Source organism: Aulonocara stuartgranti, assembly GCF_965226115.1.
Source record: "Aulonocara stuartgranti genome assembly, chromosome: 2".
In the NCBI taxonomy this organism is placed as follows: Eukaryota; Metazoa; Chordata; class Actinopteri; order Cichliformes; family Cichlidae; genus Aulonocara; species Aulonocara stuartgranti.
In genome coordinates, this window is record NC_138940.1 from 33,919,146 (window position 1) to 33,939,088 (window position 19,943).

General features: G+C 39.4%; 1 protein-coding gene across 8 annotated transcripts in view; it reads left to right on the plus strand.

Annotated features, from left to right (window-relative positions):
* mid2 (midline 2) overlaps nt 1-19,943 on the plus strand; it is a 165,281-nt gene that overhangs the window by 91,926 nt on the left and 53,412 nt on the right. For 7 of the 8 annotated variants that reach the window (XM_082505666.1, XM_082505664.1, XM_082505667.1 and 4 more), the window contains 2 exons: nt 11,983-12,048; nt 13,771-13,866. In XM_082505666.1, the coding sequence (XP_082361792.1) occupies nt 11,983-12,048; nt 13,771-13,866 (162 nt within the window). The remainder of the gene's footprint in view (nt 1-11,982; nt 12,049-13,770; nt 13,867-19,943) is intronic. The other variant, XM_082505669.1, reaches the window with a different exon arrangement.

Genomic DNA, 19,943 nt, shown 5'->3' on the forward strand with positions numbered 1-19,943 from the left:
CTGTTTTTACACAAGCTCATTATGTACTGCAAGTGAATTGCAAACATGTATTCCCTAAAGTTGCGGTAGCTATTGCATCGCACTATTACCTAGTGGAAAAGATAAGTTTGTGCAAGAGCAACATTTTCAGTGTGGAAGGGCAAAAGTAACATTTTCAGTATGAAAGACAAGGAAATGAAGAAGTATGTTTGTAACAGATAGATCAGAGTTCTGACATCTGTCGAGATAAGGAAGACTATTAAAGAGGAAGTTTGTTTTGGAGACCAAATTTTGGACTGCAGTAAATCACAAAAGCTTTGAATCTGAGCCTGTCGTGTCTCTTTTTTCAATAAAATCCGAACTCAGGCGCTGATATTCTGTTGAAAGATATGTTTTGTTTCATCTTAAGGAGTTAGAGTCTGGGATCGCCTTGAAAGGGGATTTAGCTGTTTGTTCATAAGTTAGTCCAAGTTATTGTCAGTTTGGGAGTTAATTGTGTTAAATGAACTCGATAGAAACAAGTTTGAGGAAACAAACCCTGTATTTTTTTTATTTTCTTTCCCCTAGCATTTGTTATGTGCAGGTTTTTATGGTCCCCTAATAACATATTATGACAATTTAGTTTAAAAATAAACTTGTTTTACTGTTACAACAAGTTGTGAATTACTCATTTATGCTCCTCCAGAAACAAATGTGATGCATAGTCATTTGCCTCTCATGCATAAGCTTAGCCACATAACACTCATAACATGGCCAAAGGGTATTTCTCTCGTCCTTACTTTTAATTATAATTTATCAGCCAATATGAATATATCGGCATATAACTAATTTCAGCTATGTTTTGGTTGGACTCTATCTACTTTACCCTTTTTCTGATAGCATCAGTGGCTTTGTCTGGTAGATATTACAGATTCTCTTGGCCCTCTTGCTTAAAAAAAGAAATCAAACTGCAGAGTGTTTATATAGTCCAGGAGCTCATATAACATTTCCTGAAGGTACTACAAGCTGACAGATGTAAACCTTTTAGCTAGGAACTCGTCAGTCATCCCAGATTTTCTCTGCTGTAGGATTGGAAATTTGAAAAAAAAAAACAACAACAACAACATTGTGAATGGCAGTAGCAGGTTTAGAGATTCTGAAAGTCAAAAACCAGAGTGGAATAATTTGTAGATGTTTAATTATTAAAGTTCAGACAAAAGATGTTATTTCAAATTGAGATTCTGTTTGCAATCAGAGCTGAACCAGTCTGTCAAGTCTGCTCTGTTTCTTTAGGCAAGTGGGACAAGTCTTAGAGATGGGACTCAGTGCTGTCACTTTTTTTAGCTTTTGCACTGAAAACAAACAGAATGTTGAAGTGGAGGACAGCAAAGTGAAGGTCAGGGCTGGGGAACGACTGAGGCGAAGGCGCCGGCTGACACTGTATTAGCGCAGGACTAAGCAATAAGAAGTAGGAGAGAAGAAAAAGCAGATAACAGGAGCAGAGAATAGAATAAGCTATGGGGACTCTGTTGTGTCAACATTACAGATGGTTCACTCATCGTCATACAACATTCAAATGACAAGGCTTTGCGTCTACTGAACAAGCCTCCAGCAAACCCACGGGTTAGGCTTCAGCTGTCACCACAGCCCATTGAGCAGGATATATCTGTTTTTCATTTGGTGTATGTTTCAGATTTTAAGTATGCGTTCAACACTTCTATGCAGAAAAACAATGAGGCAATCAACGGTGAGAAATAAAAGCACTGCGTGAATAGATCTTTTCACTGCGACGGGTGACCTAAATTTGAAAAAGATGATACATGGCGACATAAAAAATTACTTTTACTTTGATAAAAGGAAGACTGTGATAAATTGCAAAACATTTAGGGAAATGTGCTCATTTCCCTTCTTTCTTAAAGCTAAATGACGAGACCTGCTCCCATCTGCATTGCAAATATTTAGCTCAAGATCTTAGCCGCTTACTGTTGTTTAGCATAAAGCCTGGAAAGACTGACAAACTGGCAGCTTGGCTCTGTACTACAAAACTCTAAAGCTCACTAGTTAGCATGTTAGCTATTTTAGTATGAACATAATTCTTTTGCTAAGCTAAAATAACAGGCTTCTGGCTACAGCTACGTTTATTGTATAGTCGGGAGTGCGACATTGATTGTCTCATCTTGCAAGAAAGAAAAATGTCTGTTACTTATTTTCTAATTATTTTCCCATTGTCACTCTTTATGCCTATCTGAGATCTGCCTTTATCTGATTTCAGATAGGCTTGTTATTCATGCTGATTTACTTATTATCAGAATCAAATGTTTTGGAAGAATGTAGGATACAACTAAATGAGGTGACTCTAAAAATTTAAACTGTATTATGATTGAGGAGAAGAGGGAAACACCAACATGTATATGTTTACATGTGTGGACACATGGGTACTGAAAGAAAGTTCACAAAGGCACTGGTGGAAGAACAGAAGATCATGTGATCATGTCAGCAGGATCATTTCTGAAAAGTCACTTGCCTTATTCAGCAATGGGTTTGAGTTGCACGTACCAGCTCAGCCAGAAACCTCTGCTTATCCAGTGTTTGTAAAGTGAACATGAATTTTCCACAAGCGTAAATATGCTGCGGCCCGTGTGTTGAAAGTGAGATTATCTGCTGTGTCACTTTGCCACGAGTGATACGATAAAACACCACCAAGGACTCTCAAAGCTGTGGGGCCGTGATGAAAACTTCACAACTGACATGGCAGTTATTCATTGTGCTTTCACAGGCAGACTGTGCATGGCACTCAGTGCTGGGTCTCAAGGGAATGACGCGATAGTTGTTGTAGGCCAGTCTTTCCCAGTAGCTTTCAGTTACGTAATATTTCCTTAGAGATCAAATCTAATGAGAGACAGGAAGCATAATGCGGAAGCGACAAGACAGAAGGGGCCAAGCTAGTTGTTAAGTAAAGGTGACATAATATAGTCACAGCATGTGAAAAATGCTGTAACAGCTCTTGTATTTGTATATTTTCAATATACATTTAGTTCTGATTTTCCTTCCAATAATCAATGGAAAGACAATAATGGTTCACTTGTTTTTCATTGTCAAAAAAATCCTGTCAGCTTCATGATTTGGACACGTCCACAGTCAACATTTGTCACCTCCACTGTAAACGTGACTTCTTTGACATCTTCCCGACTCTTCCTTCCTCACTTTGTGTGGATGCTTTGATGCTCAAATCCTTACGGGGAGATTTGGTGAGAACAACACCTTGGGTTTAGCACACAACATCTTTTGGATTAGCTGACTAGGCGTAGCTGCTGGCTGAGGTAACTTTTTGCACATTGCTTGAGATCAAATAGGATTATACCACCATCAGAAGAGTTCTGATTATATTTATTAAAGCAAAAAGATGTCGGCACGAGATTTAGTCATTGAAAAAAATCTAAATCTGGTAAGAAATCGGCTCTGAATTCACTGACTCCAATGAAGGAGAAACGGGTCATTTTATGCTTGTGCACGCATCCTCATTATTCACAATGCAGAATGTACAAAACACTCAGGCCTCACCCAGCAAACCAATCAGCTTGCCTGTATTTTACTTGGCAAACATCTTCTGTTACAGCTACTGTTGTCTGTGTCAGCTGTGCTTTTCATTAAGCTGTTATATTTGCGATGGTGTTCACAACACGTCTCTCTGACCCCTCTGGGTGGGTGCTGTGTACCTGACTTAGCAGCTTAGATTTTTTTTTCAATATTTTAATCTCTTGGCAAACCACATAATAATCTAAAGTAATATAAATATTTCATCATTATATGCCCTAATGTGGATATAAGTTATATTAATGATTGATGTATGTAACCTTTACATACAATGTGGGTCAAATTTTGACGCATATTAACAGTAAAAACGACACTAAATTTCATTGCTTTAGTCCAAGTGACCCATAAGATGACAAATCACATAGAGCAGGCATACACTGGTGCAAAATCTTGAATAGCATTTTCACCTGCGTGTCGAAGCGCCGCGGTGTACCTAAATAATCTAATAATAAACACATTACAATCAATTTATTGGCAGCCTACTGAGATTAAACTGAGCACGAACTCATATTAAAACAGAGATTAAAAAAGCAGCTGAGAGGTCATAAGATTAGAAACACACCTGGGCTGCTGTTTCAGTGTGTGTGGGAAGCAAATTTGTAAGTCCCACACACACACACAAGGTTTCCTATCACTGCTTTGAATGCTCCGACTGGTCTGTAATAAACTATTTTTATGGTTTGTGTTCCAATTGTTAATTACTGTTGAATTAAACATAGTAATTATGAAGGTTTGTTTATGAAAAAGCATTAAGAACAGAATGTTAAATAATAATAATAATAATGGATTGGATTTATATAGCACTTTTCAAGGCACCCAAAGCGCTTTACAATACCACTATTCATTCACTCTCACATTCACACACTGGTGGAGGCAAGCTACAGTTGTAGCCACAGCTGCCCTGGGGCAGACTGACAGAAGCGAGGTTGCCATATCGCGCCATCGGCCCCTCTGGCCAACACCAGTAGGCAAGTAGGGTAAAGTGTCTTGCCCAGGGACACAACGACCAGGACAGAGGGCCCAGGGATCGAACCGGCGACCTTCCGGGTACAGATACGCTTCCCAACCCCCTGAGCCACGGTCACCCCGTAAATAGCTGTAATGGTTATATAGTAAACTCATATTTATATGCATGGTTATATAATAAATCCCAACAATTCTAGAATTTTCTTTCCATTTTCACCTTTAATAAAATATATTATTTCAAATTGAAGTAATTACAGCTGTTCTTGCTTTGACTCTTACATAAAATGTTTATTGGGGAAAAACAGTAGATGTGTTTCTCCAAAAATGAGCAAAAATGAAGAAGCTCCTCGGATGAGAGGCGAAACACCGTCAAAAAACTTAAAGAAGTCCAGTCGCTTTCTTTCCAAGTTCTTTAGACTGTCATGACCTGGATGACTGAGAACCTACACAGACAACAACATGCAAGAGTAAAGAAGCAATCTACAAACCTTGCACTGATAAAAGAGACCCTTTTTTTCTCTTTTTCACTTATGCAGTCTTTGGGAGACACATTTGGTGGATGCCAGCACTGTGCTGAAAACATGGTGGCATTTTTCATTGTAGCAATGACTCAGGGTTTTAAAAACACAGAGCCAAACAACGGCCGCTGGGTTGCCATCACTCAGAGTGACTCAGACTCAGCAAACTGTTCTTTCTGTTATTGCATTTGAGAAAATAAGACAAAACGAATAACCGTGTCATATGAATACACCAACGAGCCAGCAGCTACATAATTGTATTACAGCCAATGAAATGTGGCTGTATGGTGCTTGTCTGTCTGTGTGACTCTCTCTTGCTGTTAGGCACTCTTTTTTTCCCCTCAGTCACGTCTCTTTCTGTTCCTCGTCTGTTTTTTCACGTGGGAGCTAACCAGGCATTTCTGCCATATTAATAAGTGAATATATAATCCATTTGCAGTGGGAATCATTGAGGGAGAAAGGAAGACAGCGAAGTCTATCATACTGTAAGGCTTATGTGGTGGAAGGTGGGGTGAGGTGGAAGAAAAGTGCCAAGTAACATTCAGATCCTAGCAAGCTGGTATGTTTCTTACATGTGGCACGCAGCCACGAAGCTGTATTTCTAAAAGGTTACAGTGAGTGACTCATGTATTTATTGATTAGAGTATATGTACAAAGTTTTTAAGTAGTCTCTAGCCACTCAATAGCTCATATGCACCTTAAAAATGTAATAAGAAAAGCTGTCAAAATATCAGAATCATGTTGTTTTAAAAGAGCAATGATTTGTTGTGTATTGGAAAGCTAATTTGGTTGGTATATGCCTAAAAGATTTCAGCCTTATGTATACAATGCCATGTCGAGTAAACTTTATTTTAGAAAGAAAGAAAGAACGGTTAAATCAAGAGGCCAGAGGTAAACGTCAGCTACAAGACATTATCTGTGGGGGCAGCAGGTATTTTTTGCTGCGTTGCTGAAGGACATTTCCTTTGAACTTATTCATCGGTTGGAGATATTGAACCTGGATTATGTGGTCATAGGGCAGCTTTCCTGCTGATGACTTCATTTTGCTGTCAGTCAAAGCCTAGAGTTTAAGATGTGAAGCATATTGATGTAAACCCTTTTGGCTTCTGAAAGAATCCTTCAACATTTTTGAAATGTTCCCTTTTTTGATCGATATCAATTTAATATATTTGCGTTCAATAGAGAAAGCACTGTGACTTGTTAAGCTTGGCTCACCACAGTGAATGGAATAAGATCAGCTACAGGCGTATCCTGTGTTATTATTATTCCGTATTCTTCAGTTATACAAGTCCAAATATCAGAAGTACCGAGGCGTGGCATTTGAATTTGGATACAGAGTATTATCTGTTTGGCTCAAACCAGCCACTTTGTATCTCTACTGGAAATATCTTGATTTAATTCCACAATGTCATTGTTTGGACAGTTATCTGTGGGTAAAGCGTACAAGGCAACAAAACAGACCCAGACATGCTCGTCAGATGTCTCTTACAGATTACCAGGCATGCCGCCTTGGCTTTGCTGTTCTGGTCATAACTAGAATGTTCGTTCTGAGCTGTTTCTCTGTTTTCAGAACATTTTAATATTTGTATCGTACGTAAATTATGAAATGTCTTAGATATAAATGTTTTTGTCCTTTTTCTTTATTTTTTTGCTCTACCATAGCTCTGTTACATCTTCTATCTACACAAAGCAGCCAAGCTGGTGACGATAATGTCTTTAGTCAGGAGTCACAGTGGTCGGCCACAGCTTGTCTTGAGGACAGGAATATTTCTTATCTAGCCCACAGTCAGTATCACCGACCTAATGATATCATCTACTGTGGATAACAAGGCTTTGCTATTAGCAGCACAGTATACAGCATGGGCTGATGAAACAATTTTACAGATCTACTTCTGCCTGCTGATTTATAGCACACTGCCGGCCCCGGTGTCTGTGAAATAGAAGTAGTTGGAGAATAATTTAGAATAGAGAACAGATGAGGCACAAACGAAGCTCGAATAAGAGTTGAAACAGCTTTGTTGATCCTTTAGACCTACATGTGTTATATTTGGCAATAACACATATAGGTCCAATATGTTCATTTCATTTTAGCGGTAGGTCTTGCTGACGAGTTGGAGCTCTCCCGTGGAAATAGAAAATAACATACCTGGTGTTTGGCTGCTATTTTCCTCAAGGACTAGCTCCTTGTGAAGCTTTGCATTACTGTCAGAGTGGGTTTGCCGTGGAGCGATCTACATTTAGATCTCCATGAAGTTGTGCAGCGTTTCACAGGGAATTAACCTTGAAGGGGATGGCATCCAAATTTAAATCAGGTAAGATTTCATTTTTTATGGGCTTAGGCGTGTTATATTTTGATAGCAACTTGTATAACTTTATAAAGTTACAGATATTCTTGTAGTATTTACAGCAAAGACGCTGTATGATACATTCAGTTTTTACAGAACATATGGGATTTATTGCCATTCATTAATTTTCTTAACCACTTATCCGATTTTGGGATTGAAGCCTGCTCCTGTCACAGGGCAAGAGGCAGGGTACAACCTGGACAGGTCACCAGTCTATCAAAAAAAGTTGGATAATCATTCACATCTATGGCATTTTTAGAATTTAAAATCATCAATTTGGACTGTGGGTGGAGTACCCAGACAGAACCATACACGCAAACTCCACACAGAAGAGCCCCACCTGACAGGTGGAATCAAACTGTGATCATTCTTCTTCTTCTTTAAAAAAATACCCATAGTGAAAAATGTCATTTACATTTAGAAGTGCATGCAACAAGTATGCATCATATTAAACAAAATTAAACGACAACTCTAGCCGTATGTGTTATTTTTCTTCATCTGCATTAATCCATGAAACTGAATAGAACCGCTTCACCAAGAATCCATTGTAGTCTGATTGAAATGAAACTGAAAGATCCTTTAATCCTTTTCAACCATATCACTGATTTGTACTAACCCCACTTTATCCAGGCACCCCTAATCCACAGCATTAAATTCCTCTCGCTTTGCATTTAAATATCACACTGTCATCAACTTGTAATCTGATATGAAATTGTCTACCAAAGGGAACAGGAGATTTGGGAACGGACAAGGATATAGCACACTTTGCGTCACATCTATTTCATTCCTTTTCTTCATGTGCATTCTGCTTGTTTTTGGTATTCCTGGGTCATTTTGGTCCTGACCCAAACAAATAATTTGAAAGCTAAAAGCACAGACAAGCTCATGGCTTATCAAAGAGTCTTATAAACAAGATCAAATGCCAGCTTGTGTCTAGCCTCCTCAGTGTTTCTCAGTTGCAATAACAATCCATTATTCATTTTCAAACCTAACAAGAAATTTCTTGATCCTAATCCCTGCGTGCAGCTTAAAATTTAAATTACTATTGAATTTTTGTCCATTTCTCTTATGATAAACCTCAGAGAGGGGGGAAAACAATTGGGATTCATAACAAGTTGAGTGTGGCATTAGAGTCGTCCTTCCAAACACTTCCCAAGGTTCCTTTCTTTTTCTGAGCAACTTTATTTGAATTCCCCCACAAGACTTATAAATGAAAGTGAGCATCTCCTAGCTGTCTGCTCCCATTTATCGCTGTACCCCCAACTGTTCAGAGATCTCTTAAATGTTCAGTCAGTCTCTTGTAGCTTGAAGGTCACATGAGTTCATTTGGAGTTCAGAAATCTGTGGCATCCTATTCAGAACTACAGAGCAACACTGTGAAAGCTACTGCATTTACTGTTTGGCATTCTTTTTTTTCTGCATAATTATTTCTTTATTTCAAATTTTCTAGTGGAATAAGAGCCTTATAGTGAATTACACAGCTCTTAAATGTAAAAGGTAAAAAAAAAAGTTTTTAAAATGCTGTTTTTTGGAAGTTGGACACAAACAAAAACAGTTAACATTTGAACTGATTTTAAGCATCCCTGATGGTCTCATTAACTGGACCCCAGACTGCAGGGAGACGAGCGCGACTCCCTATTTTTCATACCATACAATTCATCAGTCTCAAGGGTTTTGCCCTATAAAATATTATCCTCAGACAAAAACCCCGTTTCCCAGAAGGCTTGTGTTACTGACACGTCCAGATTCTGAAAAGCCTCTTGTTAACAACAGCTGTAAAGTGAGCTTGTTCAATTCTTTCAAGTTGAATCTCTCCCTCTTTCTGTTGCTTTCATTTCTCTCTCTTAGTGTCCCATTTCTCTTGTACTTGTGGGACGATCTTGAATTAATTAAAAGAAAAGACTTTGAAGTTAGATACTTGGCCTCGGGGCATTCTGTTTCATTTTTGTTGTGGTGGGAGTTGCGCTGTTGTTCTGTTGTTACGTTGTAACGACCCAGAGATTCTGCTACTGGTCAGTGTCATGTTATTAGGCAAAAGATGCAGTTCAGCATAAAATTGTCTCTTAAAAAAGCAAACACATCTCTAGAACATGTGCCTGGTATGTCCAATTTTATAACGCTTGGTCTCTTCTTTTATTGTCTCAGGTTCTTCTTATGATTGCATTATGCTGTAATAACTTAAAGACCACAGTAACTGTTAGTATAGTAAAGCTTTGCGCTGTCTTTAGATTAAGTCTTACAATTTCAGAAATTGCTATTTACAGATGTGTCGTGGTTCTGCTGTGATTGACAGACAACACACAGTGTTTGGATTGTCATCTTGTACCATGGACTGTGTTTCTGTGCAACTTCAGTGCTTAGTGGTAATGTGACAATGAATGATGATGACTAGTTTTAGCTTTAAGAGCAGTCAAAGTTGAGTGAGCGAGTTCAGTAAACCCTTCATCATACTCAACTGTCTTGTAAGAAAAAGGCATCATTCTATATCCACGGCCCCTCTCCCGCAGCTGTCTAGCTACTCTAGTACAAATAGAGAGCCCTCCCAAGAGAAATGGATCATCTGTACAGGAATGAGACCCGGGAGCCCCTCAACATAGTGATGTCATATGAGGGGGTGTTGATCTAACCTGAGATGATGGGCTGTCAGCAGCAGCTGCTGTTGCAGCGGGGCCGGGACGGACAGAATAAATACTGAAGAAGTAAGAAACAAAGCAACGGATGAGACAGGAAGTCAGATTAGCGGGAGAGGATACTTATTGTGATGTAAAATGAAAAGAAAGCTACTGAATACTAATGAAAGTCATACTAATGGAAAACAGAAAAACAGAACAGACTGAATGATGACCGAATTAGAAGCCTGGTCGCTAGCCTACCAAGCTCCCCCTCTCAGCATGAGACTCGTCCCTATTTTCCTCCTGTCAGCCCCTCCTATCTCTGTTACACTCTCTCTATTCACTGCCGTGACATGCTATGTCTAAAGCTGAGTCTGTGAATGAATGATATTACCTCATGCAAATAACACCATCTACCCTGCAGGCCCATCACATGCTTCAAGCAACTAAAAAGCAGTAACTCATCTCTCTCGCATTGGCTTTGATTTCTTCTTGTTCCACTCTAATAACCCTCCGCTCTATTTTCTCTACCTCTCTGTCTCTGCAATGGCCCCCTTTTTTTATATATGTAAATATATGCAATAGGTTTTACGCTTAATAGATTTCAATATAGCAAAATAATCAAAGTGGCTACTGCTGTCTATAGATCTTTCTCAGGCTGGTAATAACACAAGTTATGGCTTGCTATTTAATATTTACACCCAGTCCCTGGCATATCAGTGTGGCTTTTCCATAGTAACCGAAGCAATCTGTCCAGATATTGCTGGTGCAGCAGAAATAGGCAGAGTAATTTTTTTGGCCCCAGCTGTTCACATTTGGGGACAGGAGACTGTGGCTTGTCTTCTGATTGAGGTTTTTGTTTTTCAAGCTATTTTCTTTATTTTCACTCTCATGTTACTTTCATTTTCCTCACTAATTAGGTTTATTGAAAAGAAGTACCTGCTTAACTTTAAGAAAATATGGTTTAGATTTTTTTTTTTTTTAAATGTTGCTTCTTAAAAAAATATATGTTGCAGTCATATGTGCTGAGTTGGAAGTGAGACCTGTTTATTTCATGACTCTGATGATGTACATTTCAGACAGAAAGATGCAAACTGACATGATATTAAATAACTTAAATGATAAAGACAATATAAACATAAAATGTCATCATTGATTGGGCTGCTGTTTAACTCTAACACATATGCATGTTCTGACCCATTCCACCCTTTTATGCTTCTATTTCTACATGTTTTGTGTTACGTTTTTCTCTGCTCCAGCTCAAGCGGGTTTGGTTATCTTTGATGTCCCTTGAGTGTTTTAATAATTTGTTAAATGTGTGTTGTTGATGGTTACTCTGCCTCCCTCTATCACTCTCTCTCTCTCTCTCTCTCTGTCAACTTGCCTCCCTATAAGGCGTGGGCTACAAGTAAGGCAGAGCCACATCGCCATACTGACCACAGTATAATGCTTAGTGTTTAGTGTCTCATATTCACCCTACAAAGTATAAACTAACATCATCTGTATACATGGAGACATACATATGTCTCTGACCATATGCAGGCCTAACACATGTAAAATACAGAAAACACACGTACGTATGTAGAGAACAAAGGAGTTTCTTTCGACTGCTGTCGCATGGGGGGGGGGCAGCTGTATTCTAATGTATTAATCATCTTGTCTCCAGCTTGCTAATTAATGACCCATCTGTCCCCACTCACTGATGTTCCACTTCAAACTCCCCAATAAACAAACACACACACAGAGGCGCTGCGGCACAACAACCAAATTCTCGTTCCAGTGATGCAACTCCAACACCACTGCTGTGCACACTGTACGCTGCACTGTCTCATCTGCATTCAACAAAACCTCCAAAGTGTTTATGGCAGCTTCATGAGAAAGGAGTCCTCCTCATCGGTTGCTGTGCGTTTAGCTGGCAGACGTGTGATCAGGCTTATCTGTGTGTGTGTCTATGTGTGCACTTATGTAGGTGTATGTGTGTGTTCATAGGCTTATCAGGTGAGCCCGGGCAGAGTGTCAGATGCAGTAATGGAGGCTTCAAAGACAAGTGCTGCGGTGAGTTCCCTGGCTGCCATATAACAACCCCCCCCCACCCTTCCACCCCTCCCTCTCCCATCCTCGACTATTCCTGGGACGCAGAGGGACAGAAAGGCACATAAGTAGATAGCTGGATGGATAAGGAAGGGAGGCAAGAAGTGAGATAAGCAGGCAGGTGAATAATTAAGTGGGTGCAAAGTCAAACAGACAACAGGTAGGTGTACATCAGGCTGAGTGGCAGGTAGGAGAGATATTGGAGAGCACAGTTGCCTGACAGTAAGACAGACGCACGGAGGAGCAGACAGACAGTAAGACATTCAGACGCGGCTAGGTGCTTGTACAGGCCACCTCCCCTTCACTTGCATGAGTAGAGATACTTCAAACACTCGCCGCTTGTCTTCTGCTTTGTTCTGTTGTTCTCATCGCAGCTGCTAATGTTGTTTTGATGCTCGTCACCACCATCGCTGATCTGTTTCCTTTGAATGGGAGTTCTATTCCTGACTTCCCATTTGCTTGTTTCCATTTTGGTCTTTTATCCTGCATATGTGTTTGAGTGAACATGTTTGTGCGTGCGTGTCTTTTGTTTTACATCTGAAAAGCAGTCACAGTTAAGGGATAGTAACTGAGAGTTTGATCATTAAAAGTTGCCATTTGAGGTTGATTGGTTTCATTTTTTTCAGGGATCACATAGTTATTTTCTTGCTTTAAAGTGAGATGAAGTTAAATCGTGAGATCAAAGAGTTTTGTAGTAAATAAAACTGCTGTAAGCACTTGTGGCTGCATAAAAGCAAAAATACAGGAAGACGTATGAAAGAGTTAACCTACAAACACAGAACCTACTTTGGCTGCTTCTTATTCAACGATATTCAATTAGAAACCGAATATTTACTGTAACATTTGCAGCAATTCAGCTATTAAAGTCATTTTAATTATCGTGTGTAAAATCTGCAGATTATTTTTAACCTTTTCAAAACTGATGACCTTTTTGATTATTTCTTATTTCGCACCGCATGTAACATTGTTCAACATGGTTCAGACTTCAGTGCATGGCTACTGTGATGGACACTCTCCCTTCTGCAACTATTTTTTTTTATTGTACTTCACGGGCCTTAATAGATATTTGGATTAATTTTTTAAAGTCGTTTACAGTTTATTGAAGAAATATTTTTGCATGAATGTCTTATGTTATAAAGAAAGTCTTGGGGAATGTGGAGATAAAAATAAAAAAAAGGAGTCAAATAGTGTTGTAGAAATTTCTTGTGATGTCACAGAATGTATATTTTGTATGTGTATGTGCAGACTTATGGGTTTCATTGCGACTTCAGAAGACATAAATATGAACTCATGAACCAGCACTGATGTCACAGACTTCACCAGAGATGTTACCAAAATAATTATCTACAGATATGACTCCCCTTGCAGATTCATGTAGTTCAAAACTTTTGATGTTTTTTTAAATTTATTTTATGTTTGGCTTTTGTTTTTGTTTTTTTAAATCAGGAAGTATCCAGCATAAAACTACTAAATCGAACATAAGGAGCTACCCACTCTCGTAAACAGATGTTAAGAAATTTTCTAATCACTCTGTTCCTCTGTAGTGTCTTAAGCTTAATGGTTTAGCTAAACAATAACCTTACAATAAGAGTATTTATTTATTTATAAGCAAAACTGCACACATTGAAGGTAATACTTCTACTTGTAAATACTAATCATGCCAATCCTCCTGCTCCCTCCAAACAGCAAACTCTGGAGAACAACCTAACCAACTTGGTGAAGAGGAACAGTGAGCTGGAGAACCAAATGGCCAAGCTCATTCAAATCTGTCAACAGGTTGAGGTATGTAACATATCTTTATGTCTTTTAATTTTTGAATAAAATTCAAATGGTCTCCCTTAATATGACTTCCATATGGAAAGTAGTTTTGTTTGTCGCCAGGTATCATAGCACAGTCAGAGGTTAGTGTCAGCAACAAGATAACAGCCTCGGAGCTGCTAAAGATTCTTAATGAGGGGAGTTCTGCTGGGTGGAAATAAGCATTTCCAAGTCAGCGCCACACCGCGCACCACTGAAGCTATTTATATTTTAGTCTAAGCCTCTTTTTATTTCATTATATTTCTGCCTCCTGCTGGATCATAACCGTGACTTTGCCAGCATTAAAATACGAATTCAATTCTTTCAATTCCTTCACCAGCTACTGATCAAATATTGATTAATCCCAACACTGTAAGTGAATGCCAGGCTCTTACAGTGTTGTCATAAAAAGGTCTGCATCGTTTTTAAAGAGTTGGAGGAAAGTATACAGCAGCAAATTAATAACAAATGTGTCACAGTGATCTTGTTATGTCATTTGGCCATCAATATGATAAGTGATTAGGCACAGCACTTTGAAAATGGAAATAATAGATACCAGTTTCAGTTTCAGAGGGACTGAAGAACACTCGAGAACAAAAGAGTAGCTATCAGCAACCATCCACTTTCAGACCTTTAAAAGGGTTAGTTATGTCATTCACACAACTTCAAACGCTGATTGAGATGACCACTTGAGCAAAGCCAAAACTAAAAGGTGCAACCACTTTAATGTAAAGCTTTAACTGTATCATAAATTCTGATTGTGTGCCTCTTTAATGTCTCAGCTTTGGCTTCCAATACTGCTTAGGTTCTTCCTTGAACTCTTGGCTTCCAATTAATCTCACTGCGATGAATTAGATTTTTAGGATGGATGAATTACTGTTGCATTACTCAACGGTTTAATTCTTACTGGCACCACCCACACAAGAAATTTATGCTTGCCAGCAAATCAGATGAGATTATCTGTCAAATGGCATATAACTCCAAAGTGGAAGCTTTATCTGACTTGTCACAAGGTGGTAATGTGTCACAGCTCCCCCCGGTACGATTAAACGGCAACCTTCGAAGAGTGTTTGCGCTCCGGTGTCCTGGTGTGAACCGGAACCTGTGTGCACAAAATTATACCTGAGTCAGTCTTGTCACTGTTGACCTCTTCCATTTGGGCCTTTGCTATGATTTAATGGAGGTACTGTTCAAAGCCAGTCAGAGAGTTCTAATGCTTGGCCACAGTGTTTTCTCAGCTGAGCATTACTAACACATTCGCACACATACACACAGGTTCATGCTTTCAGTCTGTGCACACTCACTCTTAATAAACACCATCATTTTCTGTGAGATTTGACATTAATGGCTGCAGAGGACAAATGCATTTTAGTGCCGCCATCACTCTCTGCGTAGTTCATTTCTTACCAGCCGGGCATGACTCCATTTTCTCAGAGTCACTCTGAGGTCCATGAACAGCAACTCATGCAGCCGCTCATCCAATCAAAATTAAATGATTGCTGGGTGATTCATTAAGTACAGACAAACTGTTCGTCAACAGTGCATGGCATGAGAAAAAAAAACTGTCTCTGTTTCGTCTTTGTCTGCATACCAATGTTGAGCCACCGCCACGACAGCAGCACATCTCATCAGTTATTCATCAAAAAGTAATGAGGAGAGATTGCATGGGGGAGAACATGCTTCACCAACTCTCAAGCAAAGCAAATTATTGGAATAAACTATACGTTTTCAACTCATTTGGAGCTATTCTGGCTTTATGATGTCAGTGTCAAAGGGCTACAGTTGTTTATTTATGAGAGGCGTAAGGAAGAGAGACTGGATTGTTTTCAGGTGAGCACACATTAAGGTGCAGAGGCGTTTTATGAGTGCCAGGAAGAGAGGCGAGGGCAAGCGAGGAGAAGAAGCTGGAGAACGGCGGAAAGGCTGAAAAGTAGAGGCTGTAGAGGTGAGGGAAAGGAAAAAGAAAACGAAAAGGCAAGAGGTTAACAGGGCAACGGGAACAGAGAATGGGATAAAAAGACGTACAGTAAGTGTTAGTGTGACTAGCAGTGATCCTTTTTTTTATTCTGCAAAAAGAGATGCAGGCAGTGTGTAGAAGAACACGCTCAGCAATAATGCAATACAGCACAAAAAGGGAATAAAAAAGTGAGAGTTTTAGTGAAGGGAGAGGAGTGTGTACAAAATAAGAAATCTCTGAAGGGCTTTAAGCATGACCTGGATTTCTCTCCTCCTTGTTTGCATCATACTGTATTGGTGCCGAAGAAATGATCAAACACAGTGTGAATCAGCTTCCAGTGTGTCAGCACACACTGCAGCGATACATCCCTGTCCTCCAGGGGTTCTCTCCGGGGGAGTTATCTTTTTCTTCAGTCTTAGATGCACTGACTTGATGATGTGTAGGATGCTTCTTTCTTCACCACTAGGCTTGGTGTGGGATTTTTGTGCCTAATGGTATTCGGTTCGGAGCTTTTTAAAAGCATTGATTTGATTCTTAAGCATTTGTAGTGATTTTTGTTTAGTTAACACTCATCACTCATTTTCACTCATGCTTTGATATTAATAGTCAGCAGAGTAAGGGGGACTCATTGAGGCTCTTGGGTGAAGAGCATTTCCCTAAAAACCACTTTGATGTTGAATAGACGCTGATACAGTGACAGATGTAACTGAATTCAGACCCAGACTGAAAGCTGGGTCTGAATAAGACTAATATGCTATCTGTTACCTGCACGTTATTTTTCTCATTCACGAACTATGTTTTAAGCTATAAGCCGTTTAATATTAAGCCAGCTCACTTCTTTTCTTTTCTTTTTTTAGAGTAATAGTAAAAGCTTTTTACCCTCTTCAAAAACACATCTCAAGAGATGCTCTTATTCTTTTGTTGCCATTTCATTTTCAGCACATTTCTATTTAATTCCCAAAGAGCCTCCCCTTTCATACTTTAACAATACTTCCTTAAAGTGCCCTTGAAACTTTCTGTGTAGTGAAGTTCTTGCATTTAATATCTCCCTCTTCTTAATTCATCTTGTAACTTGACAGCTGATCAGCTTTTCTGTCATTCTGTCCCACTTTATCTTGCTCTCTATATGGTAGTTGTCCTCGTCGAGGTCATGGTTCAGCTATGCCTCGTGAGACTGTGTGGTTACAAGGTGCTTGCACTGGCAGCTGTATAAAGAGGAAAACTTTAGAGCCAGAAAGCCCAGACACAGCCAAATGTGGAGTAAGCATTGTTTCTAGGAAGCAGTAAAAACCAGCAGCTGGTGTTTCCAACCGCTAGGATCGTGTTAAACTCGTGTGTGTATCAGAACTGATGGAAAAAAGAATCACATCAGACAGAAGCCTGGTGGGTTTAAATGTTCACACGTGTATATCTACTGATTAAACAGCGAACAGTAAGTCCTTAGCTGAGACCTGTCTAGGTGTGTTTACACTGAAGCTGATCACACTCTGTGCAGAATATGAATCAGTTGTATGGAGATGTCTCTAATGCTGCGTAATCCTTTGCATTAGGGCTCATCTCTCTTTATCTCTCCACAATAGCACCAGAGAGATCGAACCATCTTCTGGCATCATTTCTAAAGCTATATTTCTAAAGCCGTTTGCAGTTCCACTTTTAAGGATGGGAGCATCAATACAATGCGCTAATGGTATATAGATAAACAACATTTCTTCTTTATTGCAAGCTCTACAGTATGTTTGTGCTTTTAACAGATGCCCATACTGTGCATTCAAAGTCGATGTATATCATTCAGCATTCATCCATCCTGGGTGGGTGATATTGTGTGTAAAGTCAGGTGGGTTGCTTTCGACTCGGATTTTATTCCAAACAGACACAACTCTAACTTTAAAGCATGGATATCCTATGGCCTTACGACATTCCTCTCTCTTACTCATAGAAATATTGTGCTCAGATTTGAGGCCTTACGGGACAATCACAACCTGACAAAATACGACTTTCATAGATACTTACAGCTGAGATCATATATTGATGATGAATGCAAACTGTCCGACTTCAATGATGCTTAGTCGCATTTTTTCCTTATCCTGAAAAATGCCACAACCATGACCCCTACTAAATCTATTTCTAAACTATACAAAGCTCTCTCTAGTGCCAGCAAGGATAATACTTTATACACTAAGGATAAATGGGAAAGGGAATCAGGGATTGCTATTTCTGTAGGGGAGTGGGAAAATGTTTGGTACTGCCAGTGGTCCACGTCCAGTTCTATGAGCTGGAAGGAACATGGCTGGAAGAATATTATTAGGTACTTCAAGACTCCATATCAGGAGAGATACAAAGGGGCTTATATGCAATGCTGGAGACAATGCGGCTCGACTGTTGCTAACCATTTTCATGTCTTTTGGGACTGTCCCGAGTTAAAAAACTTTTGGATAGGTGTTCAGGTCTCTTTAAGTGCAGTCTTTAACGTTCAAATACCTTTAGATTTTAAGGTTTTATAAATGGGTTTGGTCCCCTTTCTGGAACGTAGGAGTGAGATTAAGTTGGCGCAATTATATGAGGTGCCGTAAGGGACATTATTACTGAAACGCTCTCACACACACAACTGAAATTTTAGCTCTCACACACACTACTGAAACGCTCTCACACACACTACTGAAACGCTCTCACACACACTACTGAAACGCTCTCACACACACTACTGAAATTTTAGCTCTCACACACACTACTGAAACGCTCTCACACACACTACTGAAACGCTCTCACACACACAACTGAAATTTTAGCTCTCACACACACAACTGAAACGCTCTCACACACACAACTGAAATTTTAGCTCTCACACACACAACTGAAATGCTCTCACACACACTACTGAAACGCTCTCACACACACAACTGAAACGCTCTCACACACACTACTGAAACGCTCTCACACACACTACTGAAACGCTCTCACACACACACTACTGAAATTTTAGCTCTCACACACACAACTGAAATGCTCTCACACACACTACTGAAACGCTCTCACACACACTACTGAAACGCTCTCACACACACCACTGAAACCAGAGGCATTTCTGCTGAACAGGAAGTTGTTTCCTGACAAGGAAACTGATGGAAAAAGTGGTATATTTCAAAACACTACAAGGATTTCTACTCAGCAACCTGCTAGTACAGCAGTCCCCAACCTTTTTTGCGCCACGTAAACGATATAAAAATAAAAAAACGATAAATACCATGAAAACCATAAATAGAAATGTGTTCGAATTTTTGTGGAGGAATAAAACCCATTACATAGAAAGATCTCAGCTTGTGAAGGGATACAATAAAGGTGGTATCAAAACTCCAGAATTGGAATTTATGGTTGGCACCCTTAGAATTAAATGGTTAAAATCTTGTCTGTCACAGCCAGACTCTACTTAGCTCCACAACCCATGATTCTTGTTTAATAAAATAGTATACAGGATTAGACTTTATTTTGAAATGTGATTTTGCGGCAAATAAAATCCCCATAAAGATATCAAACTTTCCAAAACAGACGTTGCATTTTTGGGAAAATGAGATTTACCCACAACTTCTCCCCATAATTCAACCTTATGGAATAATAGGGTAATAACACTTAATCAAAAATCAATTTTCAAGAGTGACTGGTTTGAACAAAAATATTATATTCATAACAGATTTGTTGGATGATAACGGTGTCATTCTAAGTTACACAGACTTTTCAGAAAAATATTGTCTAAATATTCAGTTGTGTGTGTGAGAGCGTTTCAGTTGTGTGTGTGAGAGCGTTTCAGTTGTGTGTGTGAGAGCGTTTCAGTTGTGTGTGTGAGAGCGTTTCAGTAGTGTGTGTGTGAGCTAAAATTTCAGTAGTGTGTGTGAGAGCGTTTCAGTAGTGTGTGTGAGAGCTAAAATTTCAGTAGTGTGTGTGAGAGCGTTTCAGTTGTGTGTGTGAGAGCGTTTCAGTTGTGTGTGTGAGAGCGTTTCAGTAGTGTGTGTGAGAGCGGTTCAGTTGTGTGTGTGAGAGCGTTTCAGTAGTGTGTGTGAGAGCGTTTCAGTAGTGTGTGTGAGAGCTAAAATTTCAGTAGTGTGTGTGAGAG